Below are 16431 nucleotides of genomic sequence, written 5' to 3'. Positions count from 1 at the left end.
ATACATATACATATATATATATATACATATATATATATATATACACACATATATATATATATATACACACATATATACACACAATTGCAATATTGTTTTCTAAACAAGGAGTTTTAATAAATCAGGGTACAGTACCCGTTAATGATTGAGCAGCGGTTTGGTCAAGCACCCCAATATACCCATTAGCACCCAATTATTTTTTTTTTAATTATTTTTTTGACTAGTTAAGAGCCTTGTATGATTTACTTAAAACAACATCTTTACATTATTGTTCACTGAATATTATAAACAATTTTCAGAAAGTATATTAAATTACAAATGCAGCTGTGTGACATAAAACGGAGAGAGTTAAAAGGGTGTGGATATAGAAGACAGATGACACTAAGCGAAGGCTGATGGTGTAGCCAGCAGTGACAATAAAGGACGGCTTTCCTGCCATGTGCAACTAAACATATAGTGCGCCCCTTACAGAACTACCATTTACTTTCTAATATTTAACCTATATTTACCCGCAAATATCCCTTGTTAAACCGCCTACATAGATCTACTGAGAGCAGACAAATCTTGCATTACATAGAATGTTATTTTATTAGCTTAAGCCTGGGAGAGGAGTGTGGGGGAAGGAAACAAAAAGAGTAATTGAACATATGTGAACATTGATCATCACAAGCAAGGCTGGGGAAAGAATCAATAACCTATAACACAATGCTGAGCACAGGAAAGCCAGGTTATATCTGGAAACAAAGGTCAGCAGATAAATGAGCTAATAATATTCTCATCACAGACCGCAAAATGTGTAGAAATTTGTCTCTATTGCTAGTCCTTAAGAAAAATGCATTGACAGTAAATGTATAGAATTACAGGAAGAAGCACATAACTGCAGACATATACAGACTATAAGGAAAGTCACTCCTCCATTGAATCTTCAGTTGTAGCACGTTGGAATAAGAGCTGAAGCCATGACTAAGGCATTAGAACATGGCAGATCAGGGAGACTCACAGCAGAGATTTAACTGATCAATATACTCAGCAGGGAAGGAACTCAACAAAGTCTGCACTGAAAGCAGGGAGGGGAAAGTGGAACTGCAAGTAAGGAACCCGTAAACATTAGTAAACAACATGTGATTATACACTGGCAATATGGCCCGATTACATTAGGTATGATGAAGTTATATTTACAAGGGGAAAGGTTAGACAAGATACCCTTCATCCACCCCTTCCCTCCAAAACCTATCCACCCTATGAACAGCTTACAAAATGCCTATGGGGATCACAACAGCAGTGCTGCAGGACCACTCTGGTAGTGGGGGGGGGGGAGGGGGGGGGGGTACGGGGATATTAATAAAAGCATTTAGTGGTAAATTTAATCTTTCCTACGTAGCCCCTAGTGGCCATATCGGTGTGAAAAATTGCATATTATTTCCTTGACATTAAAAAATAAGTCTCTAATTAACAAATCTCTGAGCCTGTGTAAAAGGATGTACATTTCCATTTCACTTCTATTTTGTTTTGGCAGATGAACAACGGATGTAATCTGACAGACAGGGGAGACACAGATGCAGTGCACTGGCTGCCTTTCCAAAGCGGGTAACAGAGCAGAGACCTGGGAGAACAGAGCATATTCTAAGTTCCCACGTGTGCACTGCAACAGAGGCTTTCCATATACATCAATGTCATCTGTGTGAGATTCCAGCTCCACTCCGGTCTGCCGTCAAAAACAAAACGCATGGGAATCATTAGTGCCCAAAAGCGCACAGCCGAAACATACGTCTCTCTTTTGTATTAATATTGGATTCACCCATTGAAAATAACGTGCTTGGCATACATTCAATCTATGGGGGTTTTTAAAAAATAATTCCTTAGCATGCATACCTTCATATTTGATGCTTCAGACTCCAGTTTTGTAAGGTGATTTGAGTTATCTTCTAGTTCTTGTCGAAGGTTTGTGTTCTCCATTTTCAGTGCTTCCACTTGCTTTAACAGCTGGTCATATGAAGCTGCAGCCATGCTGGGCTACCCCCAGGCCTGATGTAAAACAGAAAGTCAAAATACTAATTAAAATATACTCAAACCATGTACACTCAACAATGCACAGAACAAATGCCAGCACTTTAACATTATACAGAAATAAAACCGTTTGGGATAACATTGCTTGTAGTGTCAGTTTCTTCTTGGGAGAACCTATACTGTTTTCACAGTTGTGAATTGAAGCAGGGTCTTCAAAATTCAACACATCTGTGACCTGTGTCACAAATCAAATTACGCGGCAAGATTAATATTCACGTTTAGTTGGTGTCAATCTAGACCATGCTAATTGCTTTTTCTTTTGTTTAGGTAAATCACCTTTCATATTTGCCCAAATGTGTCTGCTTGTATTTAAGCACAGTTATGTACTTACATTCGATTAAATAGTTGATGAAGTTCTGGAGAGGATATTGAATAAAAAAAACAAACAGCACCATATTCAGCCTTCGGACCTGCAGCTGAACTGTAAGACCTGTATACAATGACCTACTCTTGATACAAGGATGCAGCCTTAAATGTTTTGATCAAAATATGAACCAATACCTCATGTTTTCATTTTGCTAGATACACACAGATATGCAGTGTTAAGGATAAGTGCTGACAAAAACAGTCCTTTTGTTTTATTTACATATATGGGCATTTATATTGCCATGCAGCTGGTGCCAAATATAATATTTCTTCTCTGGTTTTGAACTGCCTACATATTGCACAAAACAGCAATTTGCACTACTGTCAGCTCATATTATAGGAGTCGTTTCTTGGACTATAAATAGTATGAAAATACCGGCTTTTCAGAGATTACATTCAATGTACCTGCATGTACACAATGCCCCGTGTTTCTAGTGTACCTGACGTTACTAGTAAAAGAAAAAGATATCATTTATGGCATTAATGATGTGAATAACTGGTAAGCCCCCTATATTCAGTGAGAGGAATAGGAGCATTGTTTATATAATAGATGAAATGATCAGAAACAAATATGAGAGAAACAATTATGTAATAAAACAGTTATTTTATCACAGTCCCAGAGCTGATTGCTGTCCACAGTTGGCCTATCATAATATGATCTAATTGGTGAACTATGTTTTCCCCTCAAAACTAAGAATAGTCCTCACGTTCGAGTATATTCTACCTTTTATAAAGGCAACCACATCACATTAAAGGGCACCCATTCTGTTTTCTTTCCATGTGCCTTCTATAATCCTGGAAAGGAATGCCGAGTTAGAGGGCACGGTGGTTGGCACGTCTGTCTGGGTTTCCCAGGGTGCTCCAGCTTCCCAAGACACTCCAAAAACTAATGGTTGCTAAATATTAATGTTAGTGTAGGAGAGAATTTAGACTAAGATCCATAGAGGCAGGACTGATAAGAGTGATATCAGTATATGATAGCACAATATAAAAAGGTCTATAAATAAAATAAATAGCTAAAAAGTCTTTGGCCTTCCAACCCTGAAATCTACTACTGTTTTGTGAATCTTTCGCTTTGCATTAGTTAAATATGTGAGTCTTTTAATTTCCAGTAACTAAACATACAGCCATGTGACAAGGCACAACCTCTTCCAAATCTATATTTTATTCTATCCAGACATGGTGATAACTAAACGATTGTTCATTAAGTTTTACAATTTGAAAAATCTAATCCCATGTGACAAATAACAGATTCTACTTCGTCATAAATCATTCAACAAAAATAAGCCAACGTGAAGAACCATGTGTGAAGTACACCCTTACTGCGTCCATATAATTAAAAAGGTAATATGAGCCAGGTGCATGTCATTATTTGATCATCAGGAATTGGTACCATCTATATATAAAAGCAGAACCTGTAACAATTAAGTGTGGAGCATTCAGGATTGGGATTACACCAAGGTAAGGTGTTAACACAATGATGGCAAGGAAGCCATTTTCAAACAAACAATTTGTAGTCCATCATTCTCCAGTGAGAAAGATTATTCACAAATTGACATCACTGAACACAGTTACTAATCATCCCAGGAGCGGGTATCCCACCAAATTTACCAAAAGATCAGACCGTAGGATATGCTGAGAAATTACATAGAACCAAAACTACCACAACAGAGGTGGCCAACCTGCGGCTCTCGAGCCGTATGCAGCTCTTTGACTTTAAAATTGAGGCTCCTGGCCGGCTGGGTGATCCTCTGTGGCAGTGCTCCGGGTGCCGACAACCAGAGATCCAACAGCTAGGCTGGCCAACAGCAGCAGTGTCATGTGACAACTCTGCCTAACGCAGGGAGGTCACGTTATGACAGGCTATCCAATCAGGGAAGGAGCAGGAGTGTGTAGAATGCTCTCCCTCCTTCCTCTACAAGGGATACAGCGTATGTGTGGGGAGGCCGAGTGGCATGTATGGGGCACGTGGGGAGGCCGAGTGGCATGTATGGGGCACGTGGGGAGGCCGAGTGGCATGTATGGGGCACGTGGGGAGGCCGAGTGGCATGTATGGGGCACGTGGGGAGGCCGAGTGGCATGTATGGGGCACGTGGGGAGGCCGAGTGGCATGTATGGGGCACGTGGGGAGGCCGAGTGGCATGTATGGGGCACGTGGGGAGGCCGAGTGGCATGTATGGGGCACATGGGGAGGCCGAGTGGCATGTATGGGGCACGTGGGGAGGCCGAGTGGCATGTATGGGGCACGTGGGGAGGCCGAGTGGCATGTATGGGGCACGTGGGGAGGCCGAGTGGCATGTATGGGGCACGTGGGGAGGCCGAGTGGCATGTATGGGGCACGTGGGGAGGCCGAGTGGCATGTATGGGGCACGTGGGGAGGTCCGGTGGGCATGTTGGCTATTTATGACTTTTTTATCCCCACTTCAACAAGTTCCCATCAAAGCAAACGTGGATACAGAAGCACCGTGAGCTACTGTGGAGAGATTGTAAGGACCCTTTGAACCCTCCTTCGCTGGACACAGCAGCAAGGTAAAAGCTGAGTTTATAATTATGAACATTTTGGCAATGTTGGATATCTTCTTTTCCACTTAGCAAGATATTATAAATTATGTTATATTTTCAATTTATGTGTGTGCGTTATGTATGCGTATGTTTCATTTGTGTATACGCACACATCTATGAAAGGTAGAGTTAGATATTTTTGGAGCAGCCCCAGAGTCTCTTGTTAGGGATTCACCAAGTTAGTAAAATAACTATGCATAAATAAAACACCCTCAAACATGAATGCACTCAGTGTTGGAGGGGGCAAATTCCTCAAATGTGATGTAAGAGACTGATAAAGTAATCATGTTGTTACATCTGAGCTTAAGTTATTGCTATAAGGGTGGTTCTACAAGCTACTGAATCATGGGATTTGCATATTTTTCACACGTGACTTCTTCATGTCTGTTTATTTTTTGTGTTGAATAAGGCTTAGGTAAAAGGTGTTATTTGCCATATGAGATCAATCTTGGATTATGGGCAATTATGCTCCAATAAATTACAGATTACAGGGTGGACTTTTTCACATGACTGGACATTATTATTGAAGAAGTGGATCATAGGTCACATATTATCACCCTGAATTTTACCACCAGAGTAAGATATCCTTATCAGTCTGGTGATAATGACAGTATACTCAGTTTTAAAGGGTAATGGTCCTAAAGAATGTTGAAATGCTGTGTAAATTAAAACACAAGTGTTCCGCCCAAACTCCAGCATGCTGGAATGTTGCCAGGAGGTAAAACACAGCTACATGGTCATGGTCGGGAAAAACACTTATTACCATTACACAGAAAATCTAAAAAAGTAAAACCTGGCAGCATTATAGTGACCAGACCAGAAATATGAATGTGCCAGTTGGTTCACAACTTTCTACACGATGAGGCCATGGAACAGTGTCATACCTTGAGAAGTGGGAGAGGTAGTGAGCCGGTAGTGGGATTCACCTGTACTACAATTTTATTTTATTTTTTTTCCAATGGTAACATTCTCTAAGCCAAGCAAGTATTCAGATAACGTATACAATAAATCTGGTACACGCACACAAAATGTCACAATCACAGGAGGATAAATTATTAAAATCTGGTAATATAGCCAAATCTTTGGCAGTCTCTTTTCTTTCAAAGCATCCACTGAAGTGTGTTCTAAATTCTCTTAGAATTTGAATCTATGGGTCTATTTACGCTGCACTTTGGTACATTCATAAAGAAAAAAGAAATTTGGGCGATGATGTGTTTATCTATTAAGTAATGGAAAAAGCAGACTGTATGGTCAGAGTCCTCTGCACTTCCCGTATTTGGGCTGTACACAAGGACCAAAGCAGATAAAGAGGGATGGGGACAACAGGGCGTGGTAAAATCAACTGTGCGCCCTAGATGTTTCCATAGAGCTCTATGATCTCTGTGTACATATCCACCTAATTTCCATCCACTCCTCAAAATAGGCAACAGAGTAAGACAGGGTTTCCCAAACCCAGTCCTCAGGGCTCCCCAACAGTGCAGGTTTTCTGGATCACATCTGACATAATTAGGACCACCTGTGGATCTCTTACAATGTGTCAGTCAGTAATGATTACACCTGTGCTCCAGCAAGGAGATATGGAAAACCTGCACTGTTGGGGAGCCCTGAGGACTGGGTTTGGGAAACCATGGAGTAAGAGAAGCTTATGTGCACATTATTATTGTTTCATGGCTTCTGCATTTTAAATACATTTCACCCTAAGGGGATCTATTAAAGGCTAAGTTTTGCCAGGCTTGGCAGATCAGTGTTACTTTGTAACCAACAAACCGGGGAAGGCTAGGTACACGCTGCAGTGTTTTCAGACGATTATCAGGCTAATCAGACGATAAACGACAGATTGGCCTGATGTCACAATAGTGTGTACCCTGGAACTATGAACGGATATCGTTCCATAGCAAATGAAATCGTTGATCGAGATTTTCAAACTGAACTGAAAATCTTGTTCAGCAATGGAACAATGTTGTTCCAATTCTGCAGTGTGTATGCACTCACGATCAGGATCTCCATAGGGTTTGTAGAGGCATGAATCTCACATGAATCAGCATGCTGATCAGTGGTTTGTAAAATATTTATAGAGAACACATCGGGAGAAAATTTCTGTAGTGTGTACCCAGTCAAAGAATTTAAAAATGTCATTATTTCCCCCTAACCCTGGATAGGAATAAAGACACACTATAGCACAATTTATGCAATTAGAAAATCATCCCTAGGATTGATTCTTGAAGAGACACAGTTTGATAGCCACATAAATAAGCTTTATTTGTGGTTTGTTATTTAGAATGATTATTTTGTTTTACATTTTTTTATATTGCGCTTTATACTGTTTGTCTATGCACCACGTGAGTCTACAGCAACCGAAAATTTGCAGTTTCAGATATTGTAAAGAACTGCTCTATTATCACTTGCTTATATAAAAAAAGGAGGTTACCCTGGTAAAGCCCCCTTCTCCTAACCTTAACTTTCCTCCTCCCAGCAGCCTAACTCCAAGTATTCTTACCTGGACAGTGGGAATCAGAGAAAGCACATATCACATTATTGCACTTTTTAAACTAGGTCAATGAAAGTTTGCCGTTAATATAAAGACAAACAAACCTTTCAAGACTCAGGTGTGGTTATGTTCATTAGCTCAAGTCACAGCAAAGCTCAATCACAAACTGAGTGCTACAGCCAGACCACAAAATGCAGCAGTGCAAAATAGGGACAGAGCGTCTACTGCACTAGACTTGAGGACCCATTGGCCTATATTTACACTTCAAGAAAAGATTTTTAAAATGCCCCTTTTTGTCACTGGTAACTTAGGATAGGTGGTGTTTTAACGCAATGATGTGACTCTTAAAGTGGAGCTGACCAGGCGCCTTATGCACTATGAAAAAGGCAAAAAAAAGCAGTTTGTGGAACAGTGTTAACTGGGAGAGAGTGGGACTGTAAGACAAGCACTCTCTCAGAAAGCAGCATGGTGCAGTCTGACAACCTGACATGACAGCAGAGTGGGACTGTAAGACTAGCACTCTCTCAGAAAGCAGCATGGTGCAGTCTGACATGACAGCAGAGTGGGACTGTAAGACTAGCACTCTCTCAGAAAGCAGCATGGTGCAGTCTGACAACCTGACATGACAGCAGAGTGGGACTGTAAGACTAGCACTCTCTCAGAAAGCAGCATGGTGCAGTCTGACAACCTGACATGACAGCAGAGTGGGGCTGTAAGACAAGAGTGATCACTCCTGAAACGACTTCCTCTACATATTGCAGCTCTACAGCTGTGTGGGCTGAAGGAAAGCTGTCAGGGAGAGAGCATAGCACTTTGTATAAAATGTTCACTCCTTGAAGAAGCAAAAGGCACAATTTAGCAAAGAAATAAAGCAGGCGGACCTGGTGATAGAGCCATTTTAATGCACTGGTAATACATAGGTTACAGAAACTCCAATCCCCTGCATAAAAAGGGTTTATTGTAAAGCACCTGTAATTATTATTCAGGTTAACAAGCATTCTGACCTTCAATCTTCTAGAAGTAGGCCACTGCTGACATGAGATTGAAAATTACCTGCTTAAAATGATGGCTTAGAAATTGCAATTTGGAAAGCACTGTGCTAAATAATCCTCAAATCCTAGATTTATCTGCGACATGCAATCCTCTCAAATTGAGGGCAGAGCAAAAGAAAGAGGGTTACAGAAGTACAAAATGATGGGGGATTTAGCAAAATATACATAGTTTTATAGCGTGCAATAATGGTTACTTTGTAATCTGTCTGCTGTAACCAAATCTTGCCCCCCAAATGAAAAAAAACACCTTGAAGTTTGCACAATAGAGCAACACGTTATGTCAGTTCATGTTAAATCATTCTCACACATGTAGAGAGATTTACCAGGCATAGCTAAGTGTAGGACATGTTCCTATTCTGCTGTGGTCCCATTTTTGATGTTGCCAAATGGTGCAAATATTGTATGGGAGTTGTTGGTCCTCCAGGCCTGGCGATGCACAACTGTGTAGTATAAGGTAAACTGAACTGTCCTATGTTTTCCTGATTGCTAAAGCCGTTTACTCAGGGAATCAAGCAGTCATACTGACTATGGCTGTACGAGCTACTAGACAAATACAGCAGACATAAGAAATGTTCAGCAAACAAGGAAAGAGACATTCTGTGGAACAGGTAGGCGTCCTACAAAAGTAAGACAGTATAGTAACAGGGTAAGTTTAGAAACATACAGTCTATGTAAACTCCACTGGAGCAGGGGCTGATGTGAATGTGAATATGCAGGCATTATATAACTATTAATAAACAACATTTAAGGTATGATTCTGCAAATGGTGAAACCCCCCCCCCCCCCTCCCCCAAAGTCTTAAGCATTCTGAGGAATAGAGGTTACTGAGCAAGACATGACCACGCAAACAGGCCACCAGCGGCAACCTTTTGCCTGCATAAGTCCAATACGCCCAATAACGAACATTTGGTTGTGACATCATTGTTGTTGTGGGACCACAAACACACACGCTTGGGCAAATTCCCAATACCCCCTGTGATATCCCAGCATGTGTGGCCAGTAGCAACTTCCTAAAGCTTATAACAACGTTTGACAACTAGGCAGATCCAAGTAAATGTGTTTGTTTCCTGCAACACACAATACTTGATTGGACAGGATGACGGTCACTTACACCCACTGAACAAAAAACTATACCTTTAGTAAATCACCCTCTAAAACTTTTAAACCTATTGTGGTTTTCTTTAGACAAAACTCTAACAGAGGAGTTGACGACAACTAGTCGTAGTCCAGTAATATAGCAGGAACATTAACACACTTGTCATATGATCAAAAGTCACTTTGACCAAAGTACATTTCATATCGGACGGGTTTATGAATGAGCTCAATGTATTTTATTTGCTTGTTTCCATTTGATAAGGCTGGCCAGTCCCATTATCTGCTGTCTTTCAGAAGAAGTATTTCAGTCGGAAGCATTTTCATGCTATTTATATGCCGTGGTGTCTACTGAAGACCTTGTATCCACATCCTGCATCTGACACTCTTGGATCAAGTAATCTGAATGAGTTCACGGGTTGCTAGCAACATTGTAGCATGCTCTGTAAAGTGTTACAGGAGTGGCCATTTTCAGGGCACTCATAGGGTGTGTTAGTCAATGTGTGATGACCAATTTAAGGACTAAGCAACTGCTCTGCTGTGACTAGTTCAATTCTGATCATAACTGAAAGGTTTATGCAGTGAGGCAGTAAACAAATCCAAGCTTTCCAGCTACCAACTTGTCACAACTTTAAATAGAGTACAGGGAAAAAAAAGTTAAGGATAAGAGTCATCAAAACCACCTGCAATTTAAAACATCCACATGGCTAACCTTTATTATCTTAAAGCCTAAAACAAAAAATACTCTGCATCCAATTGTCCTATTGTAGTAACCTGTGCTGTAAGTACCTATTATTGCTTAAAAATAAAAAATAAAAAATTATATATTGGAAAATAAGTGGGAAATTGTGAGCAGGGCAGTACGCAATTGGAGGAATGGGTCATGTTCAATAGTTAGGGTTCATAACAATGTTATACAACATTTTACATAGGTTGCTTATATTTATATGTGACGTTCATTCCAAAAATTAAGATTTACTGTATACCAAAAACGGTTTCTCAGAGTCATTCCACTGCTGACTTTTATATCCCCAAAAAAAGGCCAGGACATAACTGGATTCAAACTAAATCTCTGATGTGGTCAAACTAATTAAACAGCTTTTATTTTTTTTTTACTTTACGAAGTCAAATTAATATTTGGTGAATCATCAGTCACTAAACCAAAAACAATCTGAACAAACTGATTTACAATTATGTCACAAGAACCAAGTGCTGAGTGACTATACTGCTTACATATTCAGCCCACACACATGCGGTGATGTTCCGGCAAGCAGCCAGCTGATGGTAATGCAGGGTCCACATGGGCAATTTCTGTATGGTAACTATGCTTTGCCCAGAGTACATTTATGTCCTACACAGCAGTGGGTAGGGAAGGAGGTGCTCTCCGCATCATCCAATCAGATTGCCATTGTTCTTGTTCTGTTTACAATATAGATGTCCAAACTCAGTCCTCAAGGGCTACCAGCAGTTCATGTTTTCAGCTTTACTCATGCACACGCGAGTTAATCTATTTGACTGGGTCAGAAATCACACCTGTTTCTACAGACAGAAATCCAGAAAACATGACCAGTTGGTAGCCCTTGAGGACTGAGTTTGGACACCTCTGATTTACAACATTAAACCAAGCATCTGACTGGGTACTAATTAAAACACCCTCATTTCTACACAGCTAGCCATCACATCATATGGAGTAATTATCCAGCAAGAAACATCTTTAGCTTTCACCACTTCCATGCACTACCAAGGGGCAGATATAGATAAATGGTAAATAGTGGTGTAAAAGGGGGTAACAAATATGAACATAATTATTAACAAGGACTTGGTTGGGAATATTTATTTATTTTTTTTGTAATTTTATGTTAAAATACTGCATAGTGTCATTACAAACAAAATTGCTTATTGCAAAAAGACATTACTACAGTACTAGTCATTGTTCCTTGATTACATACAAGTTAATTATAGTTTCATCTTCTTGGATAGTCAGACAGGTCCAATCTGGATTCAATACTCCGCAGTTGAGTCATTGCATGGCACTAAATGAAATCTTTTCCACTTTGCATATGCATGTCCTTTCAAATATGTTAAGTATTTTAAACAAGCTGAAGATACTCTCCACGTTTGTGCCAAAATTCCTAATCAGTCCTCTGCATATATCTGAAGCCCCTGAATAATGTTACTTAGCCAGTCATAGGCAATGTGGTGTGACAGGGCGTTCAGGGAGTGCTGCACATATTCCAGGTCACTTGAATTCTGCACGTTATCAAATGAATAGAGAACATGTCTACCCTCCTCCAGTACATAGTACAACAAGCTATGCCAGAAAGCTCCTGCTAGCTTCAAGCTAAAATAGAAAGCTCAGACTTGGCGGAATGCATCACTGCCAGAAATCATTACTCATGTCTTAAGCAAGGTTTCCTCTGTCTGCTACATTTCTCAGCCATAGACTTTGCTGAATGCATGTACAGTAACAAGCATATCATTATTTTAGGTTTCAGGGAACTATTGCCATTTATATAGGAAGCAGGTTTTCTTTGTCTAAACGTTACTATTTATTGTTGTTTGTTAAAGCACCACTAAACAACAAAACTGAAGTTTTCATAAATAAACTGTAAAGGTAAGCTATATTGTTCAATATAAACCTGACCTTCCATTGCAGTTCTGCCTCTATTACACTCTATATATGACAGTAGCCCCATCCACATCTTTAGGATCGTGTCTTAATGGCATCCGATACAGGTCAAAAAGCTTAAAACGAGAGATATCCTAGTTGCTATGGCCACCACTGAACCTGCCTCTTTGTATGAATAAACCAATTCCTTACACAGAGCATTTCTGCAACGCAAATCTACCAAGCTGTCAGTCATGTCTCCTTTGTTAGAGAAACACCTCATTCTGAACAAGTAATTACATATGTCATTATGCTCATTAATACAAAGTTTTGGAGGTGAAAATATCTATACATCTATATAGAAATATCTATCTATCCACACACACACACACACACACACACACTATATTATATACACACACACATCTATCTATATCTCAAATAGTGAATTTACATTCTCTTTAAAACTATCAATTTATTTCTGCAAATATGTTTACAATTGTCCCCTTTATCTTGGGCACTGGCATTAAAATATTCATAGGAAAAATGTGGAAATGGGAACAGTTTCCCAAATACTAAAATAGCTACCATTTTCCAGTCACCATGGCCAGAAATAATTGCACTAATAATAAATCTATGGCGAGGTGGGAAAAAGGGCTGGTATTTCATAGTAAAAGCCATCCTAATGCCACAAACTTGATCCATAACAGATTTATATTACATATTGTGGGATTTAATGTGTTGGTAGCAGCAGGAAGAGTATTATATAATTCAGCATACCGTGAATGCTGCTCTGGGGAAAACGCTCTGCAGCTGCTTCATTCCCAAAACCGCAGGAAATTGATTTCACCCTTGTTGCTCCAGGGAGGCTTGTTAGTATTACATATGTATATATTGGAGACAATGCTAAATATTTGATTTTAAAAAGACAAGTCCTATACATCTAAAACCATGCCACATCACATGCTATGTTTATTCCCAGGGCTCTTACATACAGCCTCTCTTCCCTGGGGATCTTCCCGTAATACAGAGACAGTAAATCACTGCCACTAGCCACATTGAATTGGCGGAGGGGGGAAGGTGCGGGAGGACCAACGGGCAAGATGCAATCTATTGTTTGTGGCTTGTGATTGGTCCTCTCATTTACTTTGCTAGGGGGTAAGAACAGCAACAAACAACAGCATTGTATATCTAGTCTATCTATACAAGTCACTACATCAAAACAAATGTAAAAAATAAAAAAAACAAAAAAAAAAAAAAAACATTTTAAGAAAGAAGTAAATTAAATTTCATCATAAAAAAAAAAAAATGTAACCACAATTTACTTGCTACTTACATTATGGATTAACAGACATTAAATAATGCTCAGAAAGGCAAAATAATTTGTCCCTTTCTCCAAACAAATACCTGCATTAAACAACTACAAAATCACTAGTTTAGATTAGTTCATGGCCCTGAACTTACTAAAAAAAAAAAACCAAAAAAAAAAAAAAACAAACAACAAATTTCTGGTCAAATTAATTTGAACAACAAATCCACTGTTTCACTGTAATCGGTGTTGCTATTTTTACAGTGAGAGAAACATTCTCCTCTGCCTGTGTCCGGCACCACAAGCTTTCTCTGTGTGACTTACCAGCCATGTACGTTAACAGGAAATTCCTGTGTTACCGTGTAAAGTAATGAATGAGAAAGCCTTTAGTGGCAAGAAACTCAGTGAGTCACAAGATGGGGTCTATTATAGGCCAACAATTAGTCAACATCCGAAAATAATTTAAGCAAATCATTAGTCACAAGATCTAGGTAAAATCACAACATATAATATATAACCTAATAATAAAGCCAGCGATAAAGAACACAGTAAAGAGTCCACGTGTCTTTCCTTGACGGACGGATCATATTTGGGAACTCATTAGCATGTAAGGTAGTAATATTCCTTAACAGGGCTGATATTACCAATGTTAGAAACAAAATCTAGTTACAATGAAGGTACCCCTAGACTTATGACTTGAAGAATTTGGACTGTAGCTACCCAAAAATAGAAATACATACCCTGTTCATATGCCCAGTAAAACATACAGACATGCCAATCTGGGGGCTGCCATGGGGTTTTTGCTCAGCAGGGCCAGAGATCCTCTGCTTACAATTTAAGTGGACAAAACCAAAAAGTATAGAAAAATGACTGTCTGTTTATGGTCTTAAAAGCCCATTTAATAAAAACACCTTTCCCCATTAAATTTCCCACTGCTGTCTGTCTGATCCGATCCAATACGTAATACGTGAACTCAACCTCATGTATCAAACTCTACGGTCCTAGATTGTAAGCTAGCCCGCAGGGGTCCCTTACCTGTCTGTAATACCCAGTCTTATTTTATTCTATTATTATTTAGTTATGCAGAAAAACAATATAGGAACTATATATTAATATTGGTTGATTGAATATGAACTTACAAATAGGAAGGACTCTGACCATCTGAGCTAGTTCTACGGTCGCCGAACATGGGATGCGATGTTACATTGTCTCGGAGTACACTCTTCCTTATATGTCTTTCACTGTCTCAATGTATTACAAATAGGTTGCACATAACAATGTTTATCTTTTGTTTGGTGTTGAGAAGGTAGGAGCGCAAATTACCTATACTTATATGGTATATGTTTATTAGTAGTATTTTATGGAGGTGGATGGTATCCTTGTTATAGGTAAGCAGCACTAACCAAGGGCAGCTGACATACTGTAACTCTGTTTACTCTTTAAGAACAACAAATGACAGAATTGCCAACATTCAGAAATTCAATTAGTGGTCAGGGAGCCTAAAACATCTGAAGACAAAAATAACATTTTAGAATGGATGAGGATTTCAACAGACACTCTATAAAAACTACCACCTTCAGGGTATAGTGAAATATCCCTGGTATGTTTAGCTGTGATTTTGTAAATAAACGCGTTCAGTTCCCTTCCTCTAAACAATAGGCTGCCTGTAGGGATCATCAGACTAAACCCTGTCTTCTGTAAACTTGTGAAATGCCTGCTGTGTGTGTTTGGTTTCTGTTCAGAAGGTGGAAAAAAACAATTAGGTTACTATAAAGTTAGACTAGATATGGGCTACTGCAAAAGAAAGTAATTAACAAACACTAAATGTAACCATTAAAAACATGTTAGGCTGGGTACAAACTACAGGGTTTCAGTCAATTACGGGGCCAATAACACGATCAACGACCGTTTGGCCTCATATCTCTAGACTTTTTTTTTTGTTTTTTTTCGAGTATTTGGCAAAATTGTTAAGTATATCGCATCAGGAGAAAATTTGTATAGTGTGTACCCATCCTAAGACTCACATATGAGAGATGAATTCGATGATAGATCCATTATGAAGTGGAACTAGGAACTAGGGGCCTGATTCATTAAGGATCTTCACTCAAGAAACTTCTTATTTCAGTCTCCTGGACAAAACCATGTTACATTGCAAGGGGTGCAAATTAGTATTGTTTTGCACATAAGTTAAATACTGACTGTTTTTTTCAGGTAGCACACAAATATCAACTTTAAATTTCAGTGTACAAATAAGCTATCAAGTAATGAATCAGGCCCTAGGTGTTTATATATTAATGGCCAGAAAACTGGAGTATGACCAGTATAAACTGCTTTTAAGTCTAAAATATATCTACTTTTTTTTTTATTCTCCCTTCATAATAGTCTAATGGAAATAGTTCAAGATGAAAATATAATGCGCCAGCAGGAATTTTTAAGGAGCCAGGGAAGATGAGCATTCCTTATCCCCAGAAGAAATGATCCCCAAATGGTATGCACCAGCAATCATTTTTTTTTTTAAGCGCATTGGTTACCTGGCTCGCAGAGACCTGAGCACCTTATGGTTCCAATAATTCCCTCCCAATGCAATAGGTTGGGGTAAGGGCATTACATCACTGTGGGAGGTGTATGTGACTATATACACACACGAAGACTGAAAACATGACAGAGCAGGCAGAGAGGTGGTAGACAACTTATAGCTTGTACAGAGGATATGACATATGCTTTCCCCTGTACAGAGCAGACTTCTGTAAGGGAAGTGTATGAATCTAGAGTACTTTCAACGTTTCTGCCATCAGCGATGCATTTCTCTCGCTCTAAAACAGCTTTTCCACACAGGTAACATGTTGTCAATGGACCACATACTGGCGGCAGGGACAAGGAGAGCATT

General features: G+C 39.3%; 1 protein-coding gene across 7 annotated transcripts in view; it reads right to left on the bottom strand.

The window, feature by feature from the left end:
* The window catches only part of APC (APC regulator of Wnt signaling pathway), an 86672-nt gene that overhangs the window by 32875 nt on the left and 37366 nt on the right, over nucleotides 1–16431 (bottom strand). For all 7 annotated transcript variants that reach the window (XM_075181669.1, XM_075181701.1, XM_075181718.1 and 4 more), the window contains one exon: nucleotides 1873–2025. In XM_075181669.1, coding sequence (XP_075037770.1) covers nucleotides 1873–2007 — 135 coding nt within the window. In that variant the 5' untranslated portion in view covers nucleotides 2008–2025. The remainder of the gene's footprint in view (nucleotides 1–1872; nucleotides 2026–16431) is intronic.

This window comes from Mixophyes fleayi, chromosome 1 (genome assembly GCF_038048845.1).
Source record: "Mixophyes fleayi isolate aMixFle1 chromosome 1, aMixFle1.hap1, whole genome shotgun sequence".
Lineage (NCBI taxonomy): Eukaryota > Metazoa > Chordata > Amphibia > Anura > Limnodynastidae > Mixophyes > Mixophyes fleayi.
This window is presented reverse-complemented; position numbering and strand designations above follow the sequence as displayed.